At 53.7% G+C, this 27,026-nt stretch overlaps 1 protein-coding gene across 1 annotated transcript in view; it reads left to right on the top strand.

Moving 5' to 3' along the window:
* The window catches only part of ITGA11 (integrin subunit alpha 11), a 129,891-nt gene extending 103,639 nt beyond the window's left edge, over positions 1–26,252 (top strand). Inside the window, exons 16-30 of the mRNA XM_043470899.1 lie at positions 1,682–1,848; positions 3,209–3,351; positions 4,644–4,754; positions 8,117–8,202; positions 9,464–9,671; positions 11,606–11,704; positions 13,377–13,453; positions 15,165–15,254; positions 16,024–16,114; positions 17,572–17,685; positions 17,882–17,968; positions 19,715–19,825; positions 19,921–20,016; positions 24,492–24,605; positions 25,278–26,252. Of these exons, the coding sequence (XP_043326834.1) occupies positions 1,682–1,848; positions 3,209–3,351; positions 4,644–4,754; positions 8,117–8,202; positions 9,464–9,671; positions 11,606–11,704; positions 13,377–13,453; positions 15,165–15,254; positions 16,024–16,114; positions 17,572–17,685; positions 17,882–17,968; positions 19,715–19,825; positions 19,921–20,016; positions 24,492–24,605; positions 25,278–25,349 (1,666 nt within the window). The 3' untranslated portion in view covers positions 25,350–26,252. The remainder of the gene's footprint in view (positions 1–1,681; positions 1,849–3,208; positions 3,352–4,643; positions 4,755–8,116; positions 8,203–9,463; positions 9,672–11,605; positions 11,705–13,376; positions 13,454–15,164; positions 15,255–16,023; positions 16,115–17,571; positions 17,686–17,881; positions 17,969–19,714; positions 19,826–19,920; positions 20,017–24,491; positions 24,606–25,277) is intronic.
* Positions 26,253–27,026: the final 774 nt, after the last annotated feature.

Below are 27,026 nucleotides of genomic sequence, written 5' to 3'. Positions count from 1 at the left end.
TATACATCACATATTCCTCATCCAGTCATCTGTTGATGGACATTTAGGTTGCCTCCTTGTCTTGGCTATTGTAAACAGTGCTGCAGTGAACACTGGGGTGTGTGTATCTTTTTGAATTACAGTTTTCTTTGGATATATGCCCAGGAGTGAGACTGCTGGATCATATAGTAGTTCTATTTTTTGTTTTTTAAGGAATCTTCATACTGGGGTACCAATTTATTTTACCACCAACAATGAAGGAGGGTTCCATTTTCTCCCCACCCTCTCTGGCATTTATTGTCTGTAGATTTTTTTGATGATGCCATCCTGACCAGTATGAGGTGATACCTCATTGTAATTTTGGTTTGCATTTCTCTAGTAATTAGAAATGTTAAACATCTTTTATTGTGCTTTTTGGCCATCTGTATGTCTTCTTTGAAGAAATGTCTATTTAGATCTGCTCATTTCTTGATTGTGTTGTTTGCTTTTTTGATATTGAGCTACATGAGCTATTCATATATTTTGGAGATTTATCCCTTGTCCATCACTTCATTTGCAAATATTTTCTCCCATTCTGTGGGTTGTCTTTTTGTTTTGTTTATGATTTCCTTTGCTATGCAAAAGCTTTTAAGTTTAATTAGTCTCATTTGTTTATTTTTGTTTTTATTTTCATTACTCTAGGAAGTGGATCCAAAAAGATATTACTGTAATTTATGTCAAAGAGTATCCTGGCTATGTTGTCCTCTAACATAGGAAAACATCTTGAAATGTGTTCACAGGAAAACACAAATCTTACATTTGGGTCTTTAATCCATTTTGAGTTTATTTTTGTATATGGTGTTAGAGAATATTCTAGTTTTTTTTTTTTTTTTTTTTTTTGCATGTTGCTGTCCACTTTTCCTGGCACCATTTATTGAAGAGACTGTCTTTTCTCCACTGTATATTCTTGCCTCTTTTGTCATAGATTAATTGACCATAGGGCTTCCCTGGTAGCTCAGCTGGTAAAGAATCCGCCTGCAATGCAGGAGATCACAGTTTGATTCCCGGTTGGGAAGATCTGCTGGTGAAGGGATAGGCTACCCATTCCAGTATTTTTGGGCTTCCCTGTGGCTCAGCTGGTAAAGAATTGACCATAGGTGTGTGGATTTATTTCTAGGCTTTTTTTCATGTTCTGTTGATCTATATTTCTGTTTTTGTGCTAGTACCATGCTGTTTTGATTACTGTAGCTTTGTAGTATAGTCTGAAGTCAGGAAGCCTGATTCCTCCAGCTGTTTTTCTTTCTCAGAATTGCTTTGGCTATTTGGGGTCTTTAGTATTTCCATACAAATTTTAAAATGTTTTGTTCTAGTTCAGGCATCAGGAGTTTTTAAAGCTCTCCGGATTACTGTAATGGACATGCAGGGTTGATGAGATGAGGAGGCAAAAGGATGTCAGTATGGTCTGTAGCGAGTACAGCTCCTAGGAAAATGATGAAGGGTTGCCTTGAGGGGCTATGAGATTACTTAGCCTGCCCTTCATCTACTTGTGCACGTTTTTGCCCAATCCTGTGACACCAGAGCCCCTCTCTGCAGGCCCACCACCACCTCACCCTCCAGTGGTGGTTTTAGAGACCCCATTCCATCTGGCCCTCCACCCTCCCCCAGGTCCCAGCAGGGCAGCCTTGCACCCTGCCCACCCCTGCTTCTCTCCCTCCTCCTGCAGGTCCCGCCCTGTGGTTCAGATCAATGCCAGCCTCCACTTTGAGCCATCCAAGATCAACATCTTTCACAGGGATTGCAAACGCAGCGGCAGAGATGCCACCTGCCTGGCTGCCTTCCTCTGCTTCACGCCCGTCTTCCTGGCACCCCATTACCAAACTGCGACAGTCGGTAAATCCGGCCCCTCCCCACTCCCGCCGCTCCAGTCTCTCCCCGAGGACTTTGTGTTTGCTCTGTTTCTAAATCTGGGCTTTTGCTGAAATGGGTTTTGAGTGCTAGGGTCACACCTAGAGCCCCATTTGATGACTTCTAGATACCCATTCAGTGCTCTCATTCCAAAGGGCAGAGAGGGGGTCTCATGCCAGGAAGAGAATGGCAGTGAGCAGGGGTGACCAATGTGGGGAGAGGCTAGGGAAGGTGGAAACAGTCAGAGATAGTGTATGAATCAGAACAGGGGGCCAGAAGCAGTCCAGTAGCTTAGGGTGTAGCTGTGAAGTCAGATTCAAAGAGTCAGACCCATGAGGGATCTGAAACAGGGGATCAGGTGGCTAAAGACCCAAGTAGCAGTGGTTTCTGCTCAGAGTGAGCTTGAGTCCACAGCAGGACAGTTTCCTTCTGAGGGTCCTTCTCTCTCAGCCAAGGCTGGGATCAAACACTGGCTTGTGACAGCCCTGGGCCCAGTCATCCCCAGAAAGTGGCAGCTGCAGGTTCCAGGACCAGACTAGGCCTGTGCAAGAAACTGGGACCAGAGAGAGCTTCTCAGCCAAGGAGGACCAATCAGATGATTGAAAAATGGGTGTTCCACAAGGGAGATGAGGACAAAGGCAAGCCTGGGTGGTGGTGTCCTTCTTTCATCTTCTATGAAAGGAGAATAATACCGAGAACCTGGCACACCCAGAGTGCTGCTGGCGTACCAGAGAAGGGGCTGGGCTTTTCTTACATTTAGCAAAAGATCAACCCAGTTGAAAGGGAGGAGAATGCAGTCTTTAACCTCAGAACAGTCTTAGGTTTGAGGAGCTGGTGGGCAGGGCCTGGCCAGTCCTCCCTAGTGTGATGGGAACTGCCACCTGCAGACACTCAGATCCAGGCCCGACAGGATCCCAGAGCTGAAGGCGAGACCTAGGAAGGTGACAGGAGAGGGTCAGAGCTGTGTTGACTCCAGAAGGGGCCCATGACTCCACCGTGACGCCTATACTGTCTCCTCACCTCTTCCACTGCGTTCACTCTCCCCTCCATCTCTTCCTCTTTCTTTATCCCTTCACTGTCAATTCCATCTTCCTTTCTCCTTCTTCTGCCTCCCTCTTCTCTTTAGTTCCTTCCTTTGGCTTTTCTCACTGTTTTGCTTGCTCTCCATGTGGGAGTTTCCTGCCTACACGAGCTTTATGAGGGGAGAGGAATAGCTCTTCTTTGGCCATCCTGGAGGGCTTCCTGGAGGAGGCTGACTCTCCAAAGGCTATTTGTAAGGGTAAGTAAACTGTCTTTTGTGGAAATGTGGCTCCACCTCCATGGTCTTGCCCTCTCCTTCCTCCAGGCATCAGGTATAATGCCACCATGGATGAGAGGCGGTACACACCGCGGGCCCACCTGGATGAGGGCGGCGACCGGTATACCAACAGGGCCGCCCTTCTCTCCTCTGGCCAGGAACACTGTGAGCGGATCAACTTCCACGTGCTGGTAAGCCGGATGCCCTGCAGCCCAGAAGCAGAGCCCAGGCTCCTCCAGGAAGGGAGCAGAGCTGGAGGAGGTGCTGCCATGGAGAGGCAGAGAGTTCAGCTGGTGCCAGGCTGGTGCTGAGCCCCCAGCAGACCTCAGGAGGCCAGCAGGGAGCAATGTCCTGGACCTTGGCCACCCACACTCATACCCCAGAGCAGAGCCACTGGGTCACCCTGCTTCCCCACCTCACTGGACCCTCATCTGAAATCCCCTTTGCCATCTCCCAGATGCCCACCATTGCTTAAGCACGCGATGAAATCCAAGGAGGGAGGTCGGCTCAGTGATGTCTTACAGAGAGGATGGGGGTCGGGGGCCATGGCTCAGAAGGAAGGGATAAGCAGGCATCAGCTGAAAAGGAAGACCAAGGAAGGTGGACCAGTGGCATGAAGAGGCTGGGGGGAGGAACAGAGGCCAGCCTGGCAGAGGGGGGAACCAGTGGGGGCCAATTCCTCCACCCAGAAACTCCAGACACCCAGCCACAGCTCCAGTCTTGGAGACACAGACAGGGGACACTCAGAGCCCACTTGGCCTCAGTGTCCAATGAGCAAAGATCAGAAAAATAAGGAGTCCTAGTGTCTGTTAATGTGTTGCCCCTATGGTGTGTCTGTGTTCTCAAAGTGGGGCCCCCAGACCAGCAGCATCATCATTATCTGGGAACTTTTTAGATATGCCTTAACACAAGGAAGCCACTCATGTCAAGATTTGGGCTCCATGAGAGAGTCAGGGGTTTTTCATCCAGCTCTAAGCATCCCCTGAATGCCCCTATTCATGTGTCTTCTTTTGTTGATTTGACACATTTATTATAAGCTTGTCACAGTGCTAGGAGAGTGCTAAGAGGCTTCTGAGGGACTAGGACTAATACACAATCACAAAGTTAGGATGCAATGCAAGAGTGTCAGTAACAGTCTGAACAGAGTGTGGGCACGTGTTGCTGCTGCCTGGCTTCCTAGAGGCTGGGGGGTTGAAGACACAGGTTCCCAGCCTTGAAGGATGAGCCGGAGTTGGTGGAACATGCAAGCAGTGGGGCTGGCATACACGGACCCAAGGGCCCTTTCCAGGAGGCACACACGCCAGCTACAGACCCATCTGGGAACCTCTGTCCACCCGCAGATGCTTAGGCTCCATGGACTCATGCTCAGGGCTGACAAGTTGTTGTCCTCCCAGCTCAGGGAGATGAGTTCTCTCTCAGTGGCCCTGACCCAGACATGAATGTTCCCTCTGCCTTCACCCCATCCTCATCTCCTCCCACATAGGACACCGCTGACTACGTGAAGCCAGTGACTTTCTCGATCGAGTATTCCTTGGAGGACCCCGACTACGGCCCCATGCTGGATGACGGCTGGCCCACGACCCTCAGGGTCTCGGTATGTCCTGGCACCCGGGGAAGCAGCTCTGGCACATACCCCACCCCAGCACTCGCCTCCTCCCAGAAGCCCAGGCTTTGTGAGGGCACACGTGAGTTCTTCTCCTGCTACACCTTCCCACCTCCTGCCCCACAGACCCCCAGCATGTCCTTCCCTCCTTCCTCGTGACCTGTGTTGAGCAGTTTCTTAAGGGTAAGGACCCAGCCTTTGAGATTTTCTGTATCCCCAGCAGAGAGTGAGCCCGGCATGGATCCCGAGAGTCAAAGGACCAGAGGGATTTTAGTTCTCAATCGCCACCTCCCTCATTTACAGATGAGGACATTGGAGGCCAGAGAGTGATTCAACCACAGAGCCCGGTTGAATGATTGACTTATTGACAGTCCTCCCAGCTCCAAGTATGCCAAAAATAAGTTGTTTTAGCCTCATCAATGGCTCTGCACACCCCTCAATCCACATTTTTCAATCCCTGGCTCTAGGAATATTAGAATTGTCTGGTATCTAATAGTCAGATGCTCCCTACCTCTGCAACTCCAGATAAATCCCTCACAAAGAAAACGTCAGGCAGTTATCATTTCGATCTAATCTGTTCTAGGAGAACAGGCAAAATAAACCCTGAGGATCTAGGAAACAACTTTCAAATATCCCACAGTGGTCTTAAGACTGTGACCTGTGAGTTCCAGCTTCTACACTGTCCCTGAGAATTATATAGAACCCAGCCAGCAAACAATCTCAGAATTACTCACATGTTCTCTTGTGTTTCTCTGACATAAAAACACTGTATAGTCAACAGCAAGGTTTCTGAAGATCTCTGTTCCCATTCTCCCCCATCAGCCTCCCCCAGCTCATTCCTCTTCCCAGAGCTGCCACATCTCACCACCTACCACCCACCTTCACACCTCCCCTCTTCTCCTGATTATGAGTCACAAACGTGTAAGTGAGAGTATCTGAAAATGCAGTTCAGGAGAGGGGGGTGATACTGGCCTGGCAAGGCTGGAATCCTCCTTAGTGAGCAGGGGAAAGCTGGATACACTGAATCTTAGTATTTTTCCCATCACAGTCATTACAAACCAGTAGAGCTCATGAGCGGGTATGAGTCACTCATTCTATAAGCTTGTTGAAGCCCATGGCAGATGAATGGGCAAGGTATTCTCTGATGCCGATGATACGGATGCAAGGTGGTGATCCAGGTCATAGGCCAAGTCAGAATAGGAATAAGCTCATAGGAAGCGTCATCATGCAATCAGATGATAGGGAGGGGGGATTCCTGGAGGTGGTGGCCTTCCCCTGGTCCTTTAATAGACATGAGATGGGGACAACAGGCTTTTATTCCAGGAAAGCTGACAGCATAGCCAAGGTGTGGATGTGGAAACAAGCAGGATGAAGGGATATGTAAAGAAAAGATGAGAAATAGAGCTGAAACAGTCAGTCTGGGCATATTACCAAGGGCTTTGGATAACAGCTAAATGTCTCAAAATCTTGTTAATATAGATTTCTAGCCTCCAGCAAATTAGAAGCATTCTTCCCATCTCTCTGCTACAAGTTCTTATTTAGCTTCTCCTCAATGCCCAGCACTGTTCTAATACCATAAAATCTTGCCTCTGGGGAGAATGAGCCATTCCATACAATTGAGTATAACAGATGCTTATCGTGTTAAATTATCCCTTTTAATCGAGTGGATAGAAATTTTTCTGAGGGTTATTCTATAGTTTTCACACTTAAACAGTATGCGTATTTCATTGGAGACTTGAAATCACCAAGGTGAACGCAGAAGCTAGAATACCGTGAAGCCCCTGAGGGCTTCCGAAGTGTCTGGAGTCAAGTCCTGTCATTGAATGCCTTGATTTGCCCTCCTTTGTATAGCTCTGCTTTCTTCCTTGCTGGCTGCTTCAAGCTACAAACCCACCACGGGATGGGGAAGCTGAGGAGCAGGCTTGATAGAAATGTGTCTAAAGCAAGAATACATGGACCTGAGAGAGGGCTTTCCTGGTGGCTCAGACAGTAAAGAATCTGCCTGCAATGCAGGAGACCTGGGTTCGATCCCTGGATGGGGAAGATCCCCTGGAGAAGGGAATGGCAACTCACTGGTATTCTTGCCTGGAGAATCCCCAGGACAGAGGAGCCTGGCGGGCTACAGTCCATGGGGTCACAAAGAGTCAGACCTGACTGAGCGACTGACACTTTCAGGGGGCTCCCCTCTGAGAAGTCAGTGACTGTAAGGTACACCCGGCCTCGGTGACACCAGCTTCCCCTCCCGTGACTTGAACACCCACCCACCCGCTGAGCACTTCTCCCCAGATGGGTCACAGGCACTTCAAACTCAGTCTGTCCCAAACTAATCGCCTCCACATAACTCCTCTACTTATAAATAAATGGTGTAACCATCCTTTCAGACACCCAAAAGGAAACTTGGCCAACGTCCGGGACCCTTTTCTCCCTTAGTCCTGATGAACTCCAGGTCCTGCTGCTCTGCCCCTGAGGCTCCTAACCTGTTTCCCACTCTGCACATCCACGACCACACCAACACCGTCGTCATCTCTTATGTGAACATTGCAGCAGCCTCCTCAGTAGGGTCTTCAACATGCATGTCTAGGAGGACAGTCGCAGCTGAAAGCGGTCAGTGATTCCTGTCAGTTGCAAGATACCACCCCCACAACGCTGTAGGACATGACTCCAGCCATCTCTCCATCTCCTGCACCCCTTACTGCAGCAACATTAAATAACCATTATTTCCCAAACTTACCCTGCTGCCTCAGGCCTCAGGCCCTTTGCACAGACTCATCCTTCTTCCCAGACTACCCTCCCCCTGGTCCATCCAGTTAACTCAGTCCTCCTCTGGAACTCTGACCTACTGTCATGTCTGTGAAGCCTTCTCAACCAACATGGGCCAAGATTGCTCTTTCCTCCCTCTGCCGCTTCTATTTCTCATACAGATTTTGCATATTTCACACTGTAGTTATTTGTTCACACACCCATCTTCCCCATGAGTTGAGGGCAGAGGCTGCATATCCCTCATCCTTTACCCCCAGGACCAGAGAGCTTCCTCCCCACAGTAAGCACTCAGTCAGTGTTGATTGGCATCGGGTAAGTGGGTGTTCTGTGCTGGTACCTTGATTAGAGGATTGAAGGGGACCCAGGATGAGTTGAGTCTTGAGCCATGTTCTAAAGAAAGGACTGTCTATGCAAAACCATGATCAAAAGCAGCACGGTATCTGTGACAAGGGCAGGAAAACCAAAGCCCGTGTCTAGTGCCACAGAGAGAGGAGCTGGTGTGCTGTGAGGGTAAGGGCTGACCCACAGGGAAGACGGGCTGGAGGCTGTGGGTGCCCTTTCCAGCCACCCACACCTGCCTCTCCCTGGCCCAGGTGCCCTTCTGGAATGGCTGCAATGAGGATGAGCACTGTGTCCCCGACCTCCTGCTAGATGCCCGCAGTGACCTGCCCACAGCCATGTGAGTTGGTTCCTCCGCCTCTCCACCCTGACTCCTTTCGCTCCCCTGCTGGGATCTGGGCTTCCAGGGCCCTGGGTGACAATCTTGCACACGCTTCTCATAGGCAGCAAGGACCAAACACTGAACTTGGAGCATGGGTCTAGCTTAGGCTCTGCCTCTAACTCCTGCGTGACCTCCGGGAAATGCCTAGCCCTCTCTGGGCGTAAGTGACCGCCTCTCTAAAATGGATAGTTAGTCTAATCCAACCTCCTCAATCTTTGTTTAGAAAAAGAATCCTTTCTACACTATAAGCTGAGAAAAGGTGGAGACTGAAGACCGAGCGTTCTGTGTTCATTATGCAACCCCCAGACTAGGTGACTTGTAAGGTCCTTGGACTGACCACCTGGGCTCAATGCTAAGCAGTTAGCAGGAGATGAGCAGGGTGATCATGATTCCCTGGAAGAAATAAACTAGCAGACAAGGGAAAATAATGATCCTATTTTAAATTTTTGTAATGTATTTTCAAAAAATTTATGCTTAACTTTTATTCAACTAGAGATGATTAGATAAACATATACTATAAATGGAAATAGTATAACATGATTATATACATATAATTATATATATATTATGTTTATATAATTATATATGTTATGATTATATATATATATATTATGTTTATATAATTATATATGTTATGATTATATATATATATTATGTTTATATATATATAAACAAGTATCTACTGTTAGGCACAGGAAACTGTATTCAGTATCTTGTAATAAGGACTTCCCTGGCAGTCCAGTGGTTAAGACTCTGAGCTTCCGATGCAGGGGGTACCAGTATGATCCCTGGTCAGGGAACTAAGATCCCACATGCTGCTTGGCACAGCCAAAAAAAAAGTGTGTGTGTGTGTGTGTGTGTGTGTGTGTGTATAAAACCTATAAAGGAAAAGAATCTGAAAGAGAACTTATATAACTGAATCATTTTGCTTACACCTAAAACTAACACAACATTGTAAATCAACCACACTTCAATCAAAAATACAAATAATAAATAAATAATAGAAATAGTACAGCCAAACCTTGTAAAAAGGTGTAGAAACAGAGATTCTAACCAGCTGGGCTAAGAACCAGGATTGTCTCTGTCCTGAGCTCTGAGCTGCCTGGTAGCCAAAGCCAAAAGGGAAACACGCTGACTGCAGGGGTGAGGCAGGCAGACGGAGGTCCACCCGTGCCTTTCCATCCCGTGTGCCTGACCCCCGCCCGTCTCTTTCCCTTAGGGAGTACTGCCAGAGGGTGCTGAGGAAGCCTGTGCAGGACTGCTCTGCGTACACGCTGTCCTTTGACACCACGGTTTTCATCATAGAGAGCACGCGGCGGCGGGTGGCTGTGGAGGCCCTGCTGGAGAACAGGGGCGAGAACGCCTACAGCACCGTCCTCAACATCTCCCAGTCAGCAAACCTGCAGTTTGCCAGCTTGATCCAGAAGGTAAGATCCTGGTGGCCTGCCTGAGGGGAAGCGCAGAGGAGAGGAGGAGTCCAAGAAGGGGGCCTGACTGCCCTTTAGAATCACCTGGGAGCTTAGAGATAGATCGCTTTGTCCGGACTTCTGCCGGACGTCCTCACTGATGTAGTCTGGCTGGGGTCAGTCTGCTATTAACGCTTCCTGGGGATGGCAGTGTGTAGGCAGGGCTGAGAACCACGGGGAAGGGCAGTCTGAGCCTTTAAGAACCAGGAGAGGAACATCCTTCAGCCTGCACCCTTGGCCCTTGTTAGGGACACACACACATACACACCCATGTGTGGGCACAACAGCACATATACACCCTCTGCCTACAGTCCCCCTCCAGACTTTCTCAGCAAAGCCCTTCTAACAAGAATCAGAACTGACTTCTCCCCCATGTTAAAGCTTCGCATGGTCCCCATGCCACGCTCCCTGGGGTGACTTCCTGAAGCCCCGAAAGGTCACACAGGGCCCCCAGCCCGCACAGCCCCCAGCACAGCCTTCTGCATGCTCCATGGGAATCACCAGTGTCTGAGCGCTGCCCTGCTATAACCCTGAGCTCCCAGAGGGCGAGCGCCCTTTCTCAGTCACGTCTGTCCCCCGGCCTGGGCATGGAGAAGTCCCTCAAGACAAGTCTGTTGAACAAACCTAAGACATTATTGTCACATGTGGGTGCTCAGAGGTCCCAGGCTCCGTCAGACACAGTCTGTGTCCTCACAGATCTCACCTTGTCCACGTGGGGCCTGGGGGTTACAGAATAGAACAGCCAGCCCTGTGTTCTCACCTCCACCACTCCTTCCTCACTGGCCTGGAGAGAGACCGGACGACCCCTCCCAGCCATACTCACACTCACACTCACACACACACACACACACACACACACACACACACATACACATACATGAGCACGCACTCTTCCTATAGAGCAGGAGGGGAAGCTGAGTGGAGTGAGGCCCACTAGAAAAGCGGGGGGCTGCCTGCCCTTGCTGGGTCCCCGCTGTCCTCAAATAGACCCCAGGTCAGTGCATAGGATGCAAGGAGAGGTTGTTAGTGCAAAATCACTTCCTCTGCCAGGCCCAGGTCCTGCCCCACAGCCCAGAGTAAAAACGCCTAGCTCACTTGATAGTCTTTTAAAGGCCTCTCCTTCCAGAGGCTTTTATCTCCATCTGGACTTAGGGTATTTAGGGGAAATAGAGCCCCAAACCTGCATCCACCTTTTCCTGCTGCCATAGCCCAGACTGTCCAAGACCAATCCCATGCCTGTTCCTGACCCTCACGGGAAGGAATCATGGTGTTTTATTTCTGTGACACAAAGGGACTTTGGAAACGTGTCCTGTGAAGGGCTGTGTCCATATGCACATGTACACACGCACACACATGTACACATACACATGACATATAGTATGTGAGTAGGGCTGGCCTGCAGCCTCACTTGTTCACCAGCACCACTGTCCATCCCCAGCCCAGGAGGTGCTCACAGCAGAAGCACCCCCTCCTTCCTCTCCCCATCCCCTACGATCCAACAAGGGGCCTCAAGTGGAAGAAGCCACTTCCTGGTGGTCTGAGCTGGTTGCCTCACATCTCTGGGGTTCACTGACCCCACCTGTAAGCTGAATGATAAATCCTGCCTCCAGGCTTGATCCTGAGGGAGAGACACAGCGCGTACATGAGTGCCTGCCCATTTTCTTCACAACTGGGCACTGCTGGAACCGGCCCCTACTGCCCTGCACCAGCTCCTGCCGTTTTCTGCACCCAGAGCCATGCCACACCCAAGCCTCCTGGGCTCTGGGCTTCCAGCCTCTGCGGCCTCTGCTGCAGCCTCAGCCTGGGCAGCTGGGGGCTGGGGGCAGGGGTGGCCCCCAGACCTGGGTCTCAGACCCCACTTAACTGCTGCCCATGATGCCCCCACCTTCCCCCAGGACGACTCAGATGGCAGCATCGAGTGTGTGAACGAGGAGAGGAGGCTCCACAAGAAAGTCTGCAACGTCAGCTATCCTTTCTTCCGGGCCAAGGCCAAGGTAGAGACGGGCGCGGTGTGCGGTGGGCCTGGGGCGGGTCAGGCTAGGGCAGGTCAGGGAGGCTCAGGGGGAGCAAGAGAAGTGGAAGAAAACAGAGGGGCAGACTGGGGAGGGACAGACAGGCCTGAGGGTGGCTTTTAAATTAAGGTGTTTTTTTTCTCCCATGAAATGACATTTGAATGACTTAATCAACCAGCCACCCCAGGGCTGACAACACACCCCAGGAGAGCATGGACCCTCACCTCAGAGAATCCTGCCACTCCCACCCACCACTCCCCCACCTCCTCTTGGCCAGTTAGCCCTCTGTACTGTATCCTAGCATGTTTTTACTTAAAATTTTTTTTTTTGGCCTCACTGTGAGGCATGTGGGATCTTAGTTCCCTGACCAGGGATTGAACCCATGGCTCCTGCATTGGAAGCATGGAGCCCCAACTGCTGAACCACCAGGGATGTCCCCCTAACATGTTTTTAAAATGTCCAGCCTCTGTCTCCCCAGCTGTGCCTGGGGAGAGTTGGGGAGGAAAATGAATGTCTTTTGAGCAGGTACCAAGTGCTTAAAAGTACATGTGAAAAGAGTGTAGGGTTGGGAGAAGCAACTCCCTGGGAAAGGGGGTAGACTCCAGATTGTGGGGGCATTTTCCCATCCCCTGGGCGGCAGGCAGCCCCTGAAGGTTCCAGAGTAAGGGAACACCTAACTGAGGCCAAGCTGCTTGTAAAGTGAGAATCAGACAGCGGGGAGCCTGAGGCAGGGCTAGCTGGAGAGCTGAGAGTGTTCCCAGCAGCAGAGTCTGCAAGGCTAGGGGACGGGGAGGGGGATTAGGGCTCCGTATAAAAGAGCAGCTCTGGTGCCAGGCAGGTCGAGGCTGTAGTCTTTGAGGTGAGACACTGGCACACTCAGGAATTCCTGGGTGAAGACCCAGGGGGAGCAGCACCCAGCCCGAGCTTCCCCACCCCACCCCTGGCCACTCGGGGAGAAAGGTCCCCCCACCAAGGTCTCCTTGGGAAAACCAATGAGGGTCAGGCCTAGGAGGAGCACCAGGGTTCTGTGCAAAGCCTCAGCATCACCACCAGGCAGGGCAGAAGGTAACAAAGAGGCTCACAGGGCACCCAGGCCCTTCTCCTGGGGGAAGGCCGAGAGCAGCACGGGGACCGGGGCCGTCGGAGTGGCGGGGAGCCTCTGGACAAGGAGACAGATGTGTGACCAACCTGCTGAGTAGCCTGGGACAGCCTCCACCCTTCTCCACCTGTTCACACTCAAGAACAGGGAGTGCATGTGGGCGGTCTTACCCCACTTCTGGCCCCACCTCCCATGGTGCGTTTAGATGGCCGTCTCCCCTTCCTGCCATCAACTCACCCACCCAGAAATTCCTGCAGGAAGAGTCTGAAGTTGGACTTGCTGCCTTCTAGTGGCCGGTAGTTAAAAACAAAGGGAGGTGGCGAAGGCCTGGCTCCACAGCCAAGAAGCCCCATCTCAGGAGCTGCTGACCTTGGCTGCGTCCCCTCCACAGCCCCCGAGCGCAGCTCACATTGCTCCAGCCTTTGGTCCTCCCTCCCCCAGTCCATTCCCTGCCAGCAGGGTCCACTGGGAGGGCAGGGGCTGGGAGGGTGGGCCAGGGCTGCTGCGGGCAAGCAGTTCCCAGCCATCCCAGCTCCAGCGACTTTTTCTTTGCAGGTGGCTTTCCGTCTGGATTTTGAGTTCAGCAAATCCATCTTCCTGCACCACCTGGAGATCCAGCTCACAGCGGGCAGGTCAGGGCTGGCCCACTCCTTTTCCCTCCACACTCGCTATTCCGAGGCCCTGTTCTGCCACTAGGAACTGCCCCTTCCCACACCGAATCCCCCATCCCTCACTGCCCCAGCCTGGGAGGGCCCCAGGTTAGTCCCCAAGTGCTGGCCAGCCTGCTGCACTGCCGCTGTTCTTCAGCTTGGATAGAAATAATAATACCCTTACCTTTCTATAGCAGTTACGTAAAAGCCCTACAGTTGTGAAGCACTGGGCAGGTATTATCTCAGTCAGTCTTTACAGCAGCCCCTTAAGACAAGCAAAGCAGGACTTATTCCCATCCCACCTCCCAGGTAAGAAAAAGCTCAGAGAGGTTGAGTGAATTTCCCAACAACACACAGCATGTAAGTAGCACAACGGGAAGCTAAACACTGGATTTCCTACTCCTCCCATCCAAGCACTAACCAGGTTCAACCCTGCTTAGCTTCTGAGAAGGGACGAGATGGGGTGTGTGCAGGGTGGTATGGCCATAGACAGATTTCCTCCTCCTTATCCAGTGCTCTTTCTGCCCTGGCCCCTTCTCTCCCCTTGGAAAGTTCCAGTTTTTAAAGACCTTCTCTTAACTGTGGATCTGTCTGTCTGTCTCGCGGGCTTCCCTGAGGCAATTCGCTTTAGGCTGACACCATGAATCACCCATGTCAGTAATAAACACACAAAGGCAGGAAGGGATTCTAGCTTTGTAAGGCTTTGTAAACCCTCCTGAGAACTTCTCCACACTGGAAATAAATCCAGCAGCACCAACATTCCAGCACACACTCGAGTCAGCAGTCACAAAGCGCTAGTGATCCACACTCAGTGTCGTTAGCCAATCTGTGCACTTTGGTGGAATGCTCACCTGCCAGGAGGGGAAGATGTGTTGATACCTTGAGGCCTCCCTCGAAGCAAAGAGCCCCTTCTCACAGGCAGTGAACACCCTTGCCTGCAGCCTTCTTGGCAGTGTGGCTGCTGGCGGGCACTTGTGAGTCGGGTGTGTATGTGTGTCAGACTCCCTTTTCTAACTAAGCACCTCTCTGGGGTAAAGCTTCCAAAGGAAATCCAACTTCATGTACCTAATGAGCAGAGATTACATCTCTCTATGTCTAAAATGATCTGCCCCGGGGGTTCGAGGTGCTCAGAAGTAAAGGGAAGCGTATTTGACAAAACTCTCTCTAATGCCTCCCTAGTCTTTTCAAGGCAGCCCACAGCCCCTCAGCCACCCCATGGGAGCTGCCCAACCTGTACCTCAGAAAGGTCAATTCCAGAGTCAGTAAACGCTCTGCTTTGAATTAATTCCTCATGCTGCTCCCCTCCCCTGGGCAGAGCCTTGCCCCACAGGCATCATCCCCATCCCCAGGGCCCCCAGCACAGGACTTGCCCAGCTGACAGATGAGAGGGGACACAGGCTGCTGGGACCAAGCTGGCACGGTCCTCCCAGCCTCCAGCCCGGATGTGCTGCGCCCAGAGAGAGGGCAGGCAAAGCTGAGGTCCAGGTGCCCCACCTCCCCGGCCTTTCCCCTCCCGGGAGACACCTCCAATGGCTGCCTGCACCCCCGCCCCCGGGCTGGCCTCTCTGGAGCCGCAGCCCTAGGCTAGCTGGGAGGCTCCTTCTCAGCCTGGCTTGGACCCCCCCAGCCGCCCTGAGCCAGTCGGGGTGCTGGGGCTGAGTGGAGCTGCAGGCGCTGCCGGCTCTCCTTGCAGTGACAGCGATGAGGAGGAGAGCACCAAGGAAGACAACGCGGCCCTTCTGCGCCTCCACCTCAAGTACGAGGCCGACGTCCTGTTCACCAGGTGGGCTGGGCCCCGGGGCCCCTGTGCCGAGGTGCTCGGAGATGCGGCAAGTGTGTCCCGAGGAGTGCAGCGCCCCGTCCATGAAGGGGAGGCGGTGTCCACTAGAGGAGGAGGCACAGACTTGGTCCCCAGGGAGCTCCCCGCAGGGGGCACCCCGAAGGCTGGGGCCGCAGGCGGTGTCCACCCAGGAGAGACTGCAAGTGGGGACCTGCTCAGCAGAGAAGTCAAAACTGTAACAGAACTTGCTAAAAAGTCCATCTGCATTTCACTACCACCTCCCACTGGCAGTTCTAAACAGTATCAGTGAGAAAATGCTCCTCCCCCCAGGGCAGACTGCCCCCACCCCCCAGTCTGCCCCTCTCCACCTCCCAGAGCTCACAGGTAGGTGGAGAAGTCAGGAAGTAACAGCAAACAGAAAGCTCTGGCCTTCCTTCAGCCAACGCTAGAGGCTGGAATGGTGCACAGTGGGCAAGTTCATGATCGAAAGAGGCCATGCCCCTGGGCTGGAGGCAGGGACTGGGATGGCAGAGAACTGGCTCTTCTGATTCATGCCCATCCCACACACCAGCAGACATTGCTAACTGATCTCAGTGTTTACTCCTGCTGAGCCTCAGAAGACTTCCCAACACAGCCCTCCCAATGGACACAGGAGGAAGCCTGTTTGCTGTGGTCTGGGGGAGGTGGGAGCATGCCCACACCTTCTTTCGTTCGTTTATCCGTCTCGCCAACATGACTGAGCTCGCAGCGTCCCCGTCCTCTGTCCCTGCAGGAGCAGCAGCCTGAGCCACTACGAGGTCAAGTCCAACAGCTCCCTGGAGAGATACCACGGCACTGGGCCTCCCTTCCACTGCGTTTTCAAGGTTAGGCTGGAGGGCAGCCAGGCAGACAGCGAAAGACAGGAGCTGAGAACCCCCGTTTGGGAGGGAAGGAATCTGAAAGCATTGCCAGTGCCTAGATTTCAGCCTCAACCCTGCCACCCCTTCACTGTGTGACTTTAGGCAAGTCCCTCCCCCTCTCTGAGCCTCTCAATCCTCATCTGGAAAAGTACAGGGCTAGACTGGGAGGATGTGTCAGTGAAGATTAGGTGCATCTGCTTATAGTTTTTTAAATATGAAAAAACAATGATATACATAATGCTCTGGGGTTTATTCTCTCCCATTAAAAAAAAGTCCAGAGTTGACAACTTTACAAAGTCCTCTGGGACTGGGTCTCCTTGTGTCCACTCCACCATCCTCAACATGTGATTATCAACCTCTCAAGTTCACCTCATTGTCCAAGGTGGCTGCAGCTCCAGTCATCACATCCTCATTTCAGGAAGAAGGAAGGGGAGAAAAGCATGCAAGACCCCTCCCTGAGGAACCTCTTTGGCACTGCCTCACACCTCCAATTACCTCATTGTCCAGAACAGTGTGATTCAGCTGTACAGGAGGCTAGGAAATGTGCCTTTTGTCTGGGTTTCTGTCACTAAGGAAGAAGGGAGAAGGAAAATTAGGAGGCATTTAAGAGTCTCTGCCCCATGATCTCCCCAGCCCTGAATTGTTAGGCGAGAGTCGGGATCAGGCAGACAGCTAGAAACACACAGATGCCTCGATGACTCATCCAAGAGAGGTTTAGTAACCTGCCCAAGGCCACACAGCTCATCTGTGACAGCAGCCCTGGGTTATGTGTCCAGCCTTTCTGATTCCAAAACCCTGCTTGTAATCACTGAGGCTCTGACACTGAATGAGGTGATGAGGTGGTTGGCTGGCATCACCGACTCAATGGACATGAGTTTGAGTGAACTCCAGGAATTGGTGATGGACAGGGAGGCCTGGTGTGCTGCAGTCCATGGGGTCGCAAAGAGTCAGACACAACTGAGTGACTGAACTGAACTGACACTTAATGTGTCACGGCTAGAATGTGCACGCTGTTTACATCCTGCATCTGGATGTGATCATTACATCCGTTAATGATTCTCTCTCATAATAAAGGAGTTGCTGTCACCATCTCCACCCAGACCTCTGTCCAGGGCAGCACCCAGCACCATAGCCAAACGAGGGTGAAAGGGGGAAGTAACCCTTGCTCTCAGCCTCATGGCCCCCAGTGGCAGTCCTCAGCCTCCAGGAGCCCGTCCCTTTCAGCTTTCGTGCAGTTTCCTCCCTGAGGCCCCCAGCCAAGGTCTGGAAAAGCCTTAGAGCATCTACAGTGAAAGGGCCAGGGAGCCTGAAGGAACTTGTTTCTCAGGCCTGGCTGGTGAGGGGGGCTCACCCTGTGGACCTTGTCCCCCACCACCCAGCCGCTGCTGGGTGTACTGACACCTCCCCCGCTCTGGCCACAGATCCAAAACTTGGGCTTGTTTCCCATCCACGGGGTGATGATGAAGATCACCGTTCCCATAGCCACCAGGGGCGGCAACCGGCTGCTGCTGCTGAGGGACTTCCTCACCGACCAGGTACCCGTGCCCGGGGGGCCGGTGTGGGGAGGGGACAAACAGACCCCGGGTGTGTCCTCGAGTCCCCAGACCTCAGCTCCTCCTCCCGGGCCCAGGGCCGGCCGGGCCTTCCCTGGGCAGAGGAGGAGAGAGGATGGCTCGGGCTGCTGAGTCTGCCAGGGCTGGTGTGAGGCTGGCGGCCTGTTCCCTCCTGCAGGTGAACACGTCCTGTAACATCTGGGGGAACAGCACGGAGTACCGCCATGCCCCAACGGAGGAGGACTTGAGTCGGGCCCCACAGCTGGTGAGCGTCCCACGCCAGGAGCCCCGGGAGGAGGAGAGGGGCTGCCTGAGCTCCTCGGCCTGTAGTTTGTCCACAGGAGCTTGTGGAGCCTCTCTCTGTCCCAGCCTGGAACTGAAAGGAAACAGAAAAGATACTTCGTATCCTTAGTGGGCTCACATCTCATGGGGTTGAGTGTAAAGAAGCCAGGGATGGAAGCTGGGAGAGGCATTGAGGGGCAGAGGAGCAGACAACCTTGAATAAGAGGAGCAGGGGGGCTTCCCGGGTGGTCCTGTGGCTAAGATTCTGCATTGCAAATGCAGGGGGCCCAGATGCGATCCCCGGTCAGGGAACTAGACCGCACATGCCACAGCTGAAAAGGTCCTCCATGCTGCAGCATCCTGTGTGCCATAACTAAGACCCAGTGCAACCAAATTAAAAAGTGGAACAGAGATCATGGACTTGCCCCTGTACCTAAAAGGGCTAGTAGGATATGGACAAGCAGAGGGAGGAGGAAGGAGCCAAGATGGAACAGCATAACAGAGGCCAGACCCCACGAGGCTTGTGCTGGAAACACAGACCGTATTAGCCGGGGCCTCCCTGTCCCCAGAGATAAAAGACTGTGCTCAGTAGATCAGTTATGTCCGACTCTTTGCAACCCCATGAACTGTAGCCCTCCAGGCTCCTCTGTCCACAGAATTTTCCAGGCAAGGATACTAGAGCGGGTTGTCATTTCCTTCTGCAAGGGATCTTCCTGACCCAGGGATCAAACACTCGACTCTTGCGTCTTGTGCATCGGCAGGCGGAGTCTTTACCTTTAGCGCCCTCTGGGAAGCCTGCAACGGAAGGCAGCCCAATTTCAACCTCCCAGTCCTCTCAGGATGCCTGCTAATTTCCAGGTTTCCGTTCCCGGGGCCACCTCAGCCCCACACACCGATTTCTGAGTATGCTTTCGTGATTCCTTACCCAAATAAAAATCTTCGCTGTTTTCATTTGATTTCCCCAAACAAAGCATCTTTGGAGTGTAGTGCACTGTACTGAAGACAAACTTGGGTGGAGTGAGGTGGTTGCAAGGGAGCCACACAAGTGAGTCTAACCTAATAAATCCTAATTATTTGATGATTTGTTTGGGTTTTCTATTAGGATAGTATCATCTGCAAGTAATAATAGTTTTAGTTTTATCATTCAATCCTTTTAAATTGTTTTTCTTATTGCTCTGGCTAGGAGCTCCAGGGCAATGCTAAACAGAAATGATGACCATCTTGTCTTGATTCTGCTTTTAAAGGAATTATTTTTAGTTTTTCATTGTGAAATGTAATACTTGATGTAGTTTTTCTTTTTTTTTTTAATAAGCACCCTTATTCAGATTCAGGAAGTTCCCTGGTATTTTTTTTATCACAAACAGAAGTTGGATTTTATAAAATGCTTTTTCTGCATCTGTTAAAGTAATGTATCACTTTCCCTTTAATGTGTTTGTAGGGGGATGACATTTATAGGCTCTCTAATGTTGACCTAAAGTTCTGTTCCTGGAATACATCCAGTAACGCACAACTTCAACTGGAGCATCGGATATATTAATACTATCCCTACCTTGTCCTCCAGCCAGCCCCGGCAGCCCCAGCCCCTGTGTCCTCCACCCTCACCTCCGTCCTTGTCCCCTGTCCTCTGTCACCCTTCCCCGGGCACAAAACCCCACTTGGTCAAGCTGGGCGGCTGAGCCATTTCTCTGGTGGCCAAGCCCATGCTCACCCAGAGACCCTCCTCTTTCAGAATCACAGCAACTCTGATGTAGTCTCCATCAACTGCAACGTGAGGCTGAACCCCAACCAGGAAATCAATTTCCATCTGCTGGGGAACCTGTGGTTGAGGTCCTTAAAAGCAGTAAGTAGAGCTCCAGGGCCAGGCTGGAGGAGATGGGTGCTAGGGAGTCTCTCCAGGGGAGGGGCCAGCTCCTGACAAGGCCTCTGATTACACAGCTCAAGTACAAGCTCATGAGAATCACGGTCCACGCCGCCTTGCAGAGGCAGTTCCACAGCCCGTTCATCTTCCGCGAGGAGGATCCCAGCCGCCAGGTGAGCACTCGGAACCCTGCAGACCTGGGCTCATGCCAGGCCAGCTTGGGGAAGGGCCATCACTTCCCTTTCAAGTTTTCCTACTCCCCCTGCAGGAGAGAGATGGACAGGCCTGCCGGCAGTCTGCAGCATCAGAGGAGAGGGGAAACAGAGAGAGACAAAGAGGCCATTGGGACAAAAGTGGGGAAGAGGGGACCAGAAATAGGCATTCATCACCCTGTACTGGAGGCGGGGGGGGGGGGCAGTCACCAAGCTCCCCGGAGGCGGAGGAAGGAGGGACACCTGTGTGTTTTACACTGGAGGGAGCAGAAGCGCTGCCCAGGCTGCCTGCCTCCTGCCTCGGGGCAGCGAGGCTGGGTCTTGGCAAACTGGTAGCCTAGAATGGCCAGCCAGTCCTCCCCTTCTCATCCGTCCACACCGCAGATCTAATGAATGAAGGCTGTTGCAAACTGAAACTGTGAAGACCAAGGGGTGGGAGCAGTCTCTGTATTGGGACTCTTTTTTAATTGAGTAAAGCCAGACTGTTATAGATCAGACTGGCTTGAATCAGGGTCCGGGAAAGGAGAGAAGATCCAGGCGGTGCTCCCGGGAAAATGAGAAATTGGGTCTTGAAATGAAGGTGGGTGCTCCGGAAGGAGCTGGGCATCTCGGGCGTGGGACGCTACTGCCCTCCGCTGGCCACATCCCCAAACTGTGCTCTGGGCTCCGGGTGAGCCTTCTATCCCAGGTGCCCCGTGAATCCCCAGCCCCGTCCCAGGAGATGCTGGAGAGCAAAATACACCAGGTCAGGAAGCCAGACCTTAACAAGTGACCAACGTCGATGCCAAACAGTGTGGGGGTGTGCCAGGCAGCGAGGGCGCAGGGGCAGAAGCCCAGGAGCGGCACTCAGGGCAAACACCCCGGGAGCAGTTTTTCTTGTTCCTCCTCCAGCGTTCGTCAGGTTTTCCTCCTGTGACTCAGCCCCCACCACAGATTAATGAGGACAGCGAAGTGTGGGTGCAGTCTGAGGGTGAGCCCAGGTCAGAGCAGGGCGTGTCCAGGGAAGGCTTTCTGGAGACAGTCCACTTGATCTGAATCTTGGGAGACATGCGGGAATTTCCCAGGCAATCAAGTGAGGAGTGTGGTGCAGACACCACACACTTAACAACCCCACTCTCCACACCGGTTCATTTGTCAATTACTAGTTTGTGATTTCTCCTTCCACTCCCACCCCTCACCCCCCGAAGCCCCTCTTATACTCTCTGGATGCCTCACTTCTCTTAGAAACCCAGTCACCCCAAACTTAAGCCCCTGGTGGCTTGGCTCTGTGCAAGGTGCCAGTGTGGGAAGGCAGAGCCAGGTGCCAGCCTTCAAGGATGGAAAAAGCTAGAAGGGACCTGCTGTCCGTGGAGCCCTGGCTAGGTGCCACGTTCCCTGCTCACCACGCGTGGCTCTGTGAGGGACGTCCCCATGGTCACTTTGCAGATATGGAAACGGAGGCTGTGTAAGGGAGGGCAGAGGGGAGCGGGCTTTCCTGTTGAACAGTCCGTGGCCAAGCCGGGCTCTGCTGCCGTGCTGTCGAGGGGTGCACTCATTCAGGCTTTCAGCGAGGTGAATGAGCTCCTGCTATGTGCAGGCCCTGTCCCACACACTGAGGACAGAGCAGCAGCAAAGCAGATAACCCTGCTCTCCCTGGGGCTGACTGGACTGGGGTGGGGGACGAGGCAGTGAACACGAGTGCGGTGTCAGTGGTGATAAGCTCTGCCCAGAAAAACGCAGCTGCCTAACGGTGGAGAGGAGGAGGTGCTGTTTTATACAGTAAGCCTGGGGGAAGCCGATTCCATAGAGGGACAGAGAACACAGTGGAGGAACACAGCGGTGGGGGAACACAGCGGTGGGGGGACACAGGTGGGGGAACACAGCTGTGGGGGAACACAGCTGTGGGGGGAACACAGAGGTGGGGGAACACAGCGGTGGGGGAACACAGCTGTGGGGGAACACAGCGGTGGGGGGAACACAGCGGTGGGGGAACACAGCAGTGGGGGAACACAGCTGTGGGGGAACACAGCGGTGGGGGGACACAGCGGTTGGGGGAATCACAGCGTGTGGGGAACACAGAGGTGGGGGGACACAGTGTGGGGGGAACACAGTGGTGGGGGGACCATCAGCGGTGGGGGACACAGCGGTGGGGGGAACACAGCGGTGGGGGACCACAGCGGTGGGGGGACACAGCAGTGGGGGGAAACCAGCTGTGGGGGACACCAGCTTGTGGGGGGAACACATGAAGGTGGGGAAACAGGTGGGGAACACATGCGGTGGGGAACACTAGCGGTGGGGGGAACACAGCGGTTGGGGGGACACAGCGGTGGGGGAACACAGGGTGGGGACACAGCTGTGGGGAACACAAGCGGTGGGGGGGACACCAGCTGGGGGTGGGACACAGCGGTGGGGGAACACAGCGGGTGGGGGGACACATGCCGGTGGGGGAACACAGGCGGTGGGGGGACACAGCGGTGGGGGAACACAGCGGTTGGGGAAACACAGCGGTGGGGGGAACACAGCGGTGGGGGACAACAGCGGTGGGTGGAACACAGCGGTGGGGGGAACACAGCGGTGGGGGAACACAGCGGTGGGGGGAACACAGCGGTGGGGGGACACAGCGGTGGGGGGAACACAGCGGTGGGGGGACACAGCGGTGGGGGGAACACAGCGGTGGGGTGACACAGCGGTGGGGGGAACACAGCGGTGGGGGAACACAGTGGTGTCTTGTGGCAGAGCCCCGCCAGCAGAAGGAACAGAGCTCAAAGTCCCAGCAGCAGGCGTAGTGCTGGGCGTCTCGGTGGCCAGGTGGTGGAGTTAAGAGCAAGGGACAGAGCAGGAGATGAGGCTGGAGAGATTAAAAGGGCCAGAGGGTGCAGGGCCTTGCAGGCCGGGACGAGGACTCTAATTCTCACCCTGAGTGAGATGGGAAACCTGGGGAACCCAGCAGGGCAGAGCATACATCCCCTGCCTCCTCTGGCTGCCAGGAACAGACTAAGGAGTGAGATGAGGAATTTGTGTGAGGACCTGCTGTTAAAGGTACCAGGTGGGCCGCGTGGATCACCGGATGTGAGTCAGGAATGCAGTGGGAGGTCTTCCCTGCTGGCCCGGTAGTTAAGAGCCCAAGCTCCTAATGCAGGGGGCCTAGGTTTGATCCCTGATCAGGGAACTAAGATCCAATAGGCTGTGTGGTGGTGGTGGTTTAGTTGCTAAGTCGTGTCTGACTCTTGCGATCCTATGGACTATAGCTTGTGTGGCATGGCCTAAAAACAAAAACAAACAAAAATAGTTTTAAAAAAGTGCAGTGGAGAGTCCAGGTAGAAGGTAGAAACATGAGTGCATCAGCTGGCATAGAGATGGTTATGGCCTTCCCCAGAACTGTGTCAGGGCTTTTCTCCAAAAACAGAGGGAAAAAAAAATTATTTTATGACTCGGTCTGTATAAAGACAAATAAAATCCAGGCAAGATTATATTCGTTTTTTATTCTAACTTTAAAGGAAATTAGAACATTTTTGTGGGCCCCTAAAAGCACTGTGAGTTAGTCACTCAGTCATGTCCAACTCTTTGTGACCCCATGGACTGTAGCCCGCCAGGCTCCTCTGTCCATGCAATTCTCCAGGCAAGAATTCTGGAGTGGTTGCCATTCCCTTCTCCAGGGGATCTTCCTGACCCAGGGACTGAACCTGGGTCTCCTGCATTGCAGGCAGATTCTTTACTGTCTGAGCCTTCAAAAGCACTGCGGGCCCTTGGCACTGTGCCCACTGCACCTACTTCACCAGGCAGCTCTGAGGGGGAGTCACGGAGTAACTGGAGATAGAGAGGAGGTCCATGGAGAGCGGGATGGGATGAATTGGGAGATTGGAATTGACATATACGTACTGTGGATACTGTGTATAAAATAGATAACTAAGGAGAAGCTGTGGTGTAGCACAAGCTCTACTCAATGCTCTGTGCTGACCTAAATGGGGAGGAAATCCAAAAAAGAGGGGACATATGTACACATTTAGCTGATTCACTCTGCTGTAGAGCAGAAACTCACACAAGACTGTAAAGCAACTATACTCCAATAAAAAATACTTTAAAAAAGATGTCCAAGGACAGAGCCATGGGAACAACATTTAGGAAGCAGCGGGAAACGAAGCAAGAAACAGGAGCCCGGGTAGAAGGAGGAGGATCCAGGCAGAGAAGTGGCCCAAACCAAAGCAGGAAGCGTCTCAAAGAGAAAGTGAGATCGCCCGGCCACTTAGGTCGGGGGTCCCCCATGCTGGACGGGGCGCTCTGAGGCCGCTCAGCAGGCCGCGTGCCGCCCATGCCTGCAGCCTCCTCCTGGGAAGGGGGCCACAGCTCTCCCGCCAGCGGCCGGCTGTCTCCTGCCCTCCTTCCTGCCCCAGGCTTCCGCCCACCCGGGGCCCCAGGAGAGCAGTGCTATTGACACGGCCCCGCCGCTCCCCTTGCAGATCACGTTTGAGATCTCCAAGCAAGAAGACTCGCAGATCCCCATCTGGATCATCGTGGGCAGCACCCTGGGGGGCCTCCTGCTGCTGGCCCTGCTGGTCCTGGCGCTCTGGAAGGTGAGGGCCCTGAGGTGGGGGGCTCAGCACCCTGGCTGTCCTGGCCTGGGGCCCCAGCCTTTGAGCTGTGTGGCCGGTGCCCACGTGCTCCTCCTCATGGGAGTGGGGGCCCGCCCAGCCTCCTCCCCAGAACGCGCCAGCTCCTCACCACAGCAGGCAGATGGGCCACCAGAGGGCACTCAACCTGTGGCTCCAGCCCTTTTGTGGGTCCCCTTCTGGGTCCCTGATGAAAGCCAGCCTTCCTCTGATCAGAAAAAAAAGCAAGCACACACAACCACAGAATTTCTCCAATCTAAAGTCAGGCTGTGAAGAAATCCCTTAGAAGCCTTTCTCTGTCTCTGAGCCTCAGGTTAAGAAGCCCCGGTCTCAACCTCCTCCTATTTGAGATCAGGTGAGGGGGTGCCCAGAGAGGGGTAGTGACTCGGGCAGCGTCAAACAGCACGACTACTTGCCTCTGGGCATAGGCTCCATCAGCTTGGTTCCAGCCTCCGTGTCACCAATGAAGAGGCCCCTTGCGCCACCTGGCAGCTGGTGGGGGGTACTCAGCCTGAGCAGGGGAGGCATTCAGGGAACGCCTCTGAGGAAAGAAGCCCCAGGAGAGTGAGCGGAGGGCGGGAGACAGGCCTTGTCCACCTGCCCATCCCTGACATCCCTCCCTTTGCCTCCCCACAGCTCGGCTTCTTCAAAAGTGCCAAGCGCAGGAGGGAGCCCGGCCTGGACCCTGCCCCCAAAGTGCTGGAGTGAGGCTCCTGAGGAGGCCGTGAGTGGATGGGGGCCGGGATGCGGGCCCAGGCAGTGTGCAGGCCCGGAGCCCACCGAGCTGGGGCGGAGAGGACTCCAGCTCACTTTGCACTTGACCTCATCTCCTGAAAGACCGAGTCCGCTCCCTCTGAAAGGAACTCGAGTCAGTTTTCAGAGGGACTGTCCTACTGGGAGCCGCAGCACCTCCAACACAGATCCCTAGGGACTTAAAGGGACCCTCCCCCAAGGTACACCCCAAAGTCACCCCCAGGCTGTGCAGGGGCATTGCCACCCCACCACTAAGGTGCTAGGAAGTCGTCATCACCCCATCCTCAGAAGAAACCTGGAGAGGAGACTACAAACGCAAACGCACTCTGCCTTCTCCGGACCTGTAGCTGCAGGGGGCAGCGGATCTGTATCCTTGCTGTCCCCCACCCCTACGCTGCCCACAGCTCCCGAGTCACCTCACCCCTTCCTAGCCGGAGATAGGTCCCTGGAGTGCCCCCTGAGTGAGGGCCCCCGTGGTGACAGCTGCTGGCCAGGATGAAGACAGACTCTGGGAGGCAGAGACTGTGATGGACAGGCAGCTGGGACCTAGGAGAACCGAGAGGGGGGTGCGGGTGGGCTCTTCCCCAACCCCCACCTGCGTTCACCTGGCTGACACCCACACCCCCTCCCGCGGTGCTCACAGCAGCCCCGGGCCTGCAGCTGCCGCCCCTCCCGCTGCTTTCGTTGTCCCTGGGCGCCTGGCGCAGTCCTCCAGTTCTCACTTCACCTTCCCCACAGCCTGTCCTGAGGCAATGGCTGCAGGCTGGGGGCAGGGGTGGGGGGCCCTCCCTGCATCACCCCCTCCCTACACACACACACAGACACACAGCCTCCCTGCATCACCCCCCCATACACACACACACACACACCCTCCCTGCATCACCCTGTCTCCTCTACACATACACACACACACACAGCCTCCTACCCCTCCCTCTCTCTCACACACACACACACTGTCTCTGCATCACCCCGTCCCTACACACACAGACATACACACCCTCCCTGCATCAACCCCTCCCTACACACACACCCTCACCCTCCCCACATCACCCTGCCCCTACACACACACACACACACACACGCACACACACACCCCACCACCATCCCCACCTCCAGTTCCTCCCTTCTGCTCACCCATCACCCGTGCCCGGGAGAAGGGCTGGACCAGTGCTGAGGGGTTCTCCATGGAACGTACTGGATAAAGCCAGTGCAGGGACCTCCGGAGCCTGTGCAACCTTGGTGGCAAATATCTGATCGGCCAGCCCCTGGGACAAGTGGAACCACCAATGATGGTGCCCCGAGGACAAGAGGCACGCCTGGTGCCCAGCCGAATAATTTATGCCTTGACCTGGTTTTGAGGTAGGAATGAAAGGGGATCCATCAAAGGCATCTGTCCCCTGACACACAGTACGACCTTTACTGTCGTAAATATTTTTTAAAAAATTTTAAAAATACAGTGTTTAAAAACAACCAAGAGGCTGCCATCCTTTTGTGGGCAGAACATGTCCTAGTGAGCCACGCTCTGATGACGGGAGGTGGATGAGGGGCTCCCTATCAGGAAGGGGCATGTCCACTCCTTGCTCCCTACAACACCCCCTGCCAGGGCCACCTGGTCTGGGATGGACATCTCAG

This window comes from Cervus canadensis, chromosome 6 (genome assembly GCF_019320065.1).
Source record: "Cervus canadensis isolate Bull #8, Minnesota chromosome 6, ASM1932006v1, whole genome shotgun sequence".
NCBI classification, from domain to species: Eukaryota; Metazoa; Chordata; class Mammalia; order Artiodactyla; family Cervidae; genus Cervus; species Cervus canadensis.
The sequence above is the reverse complement of the archived record's forward strand: the minus strand, read 5'-3'. Positions and strand labels throughout refer to the sequence as shown.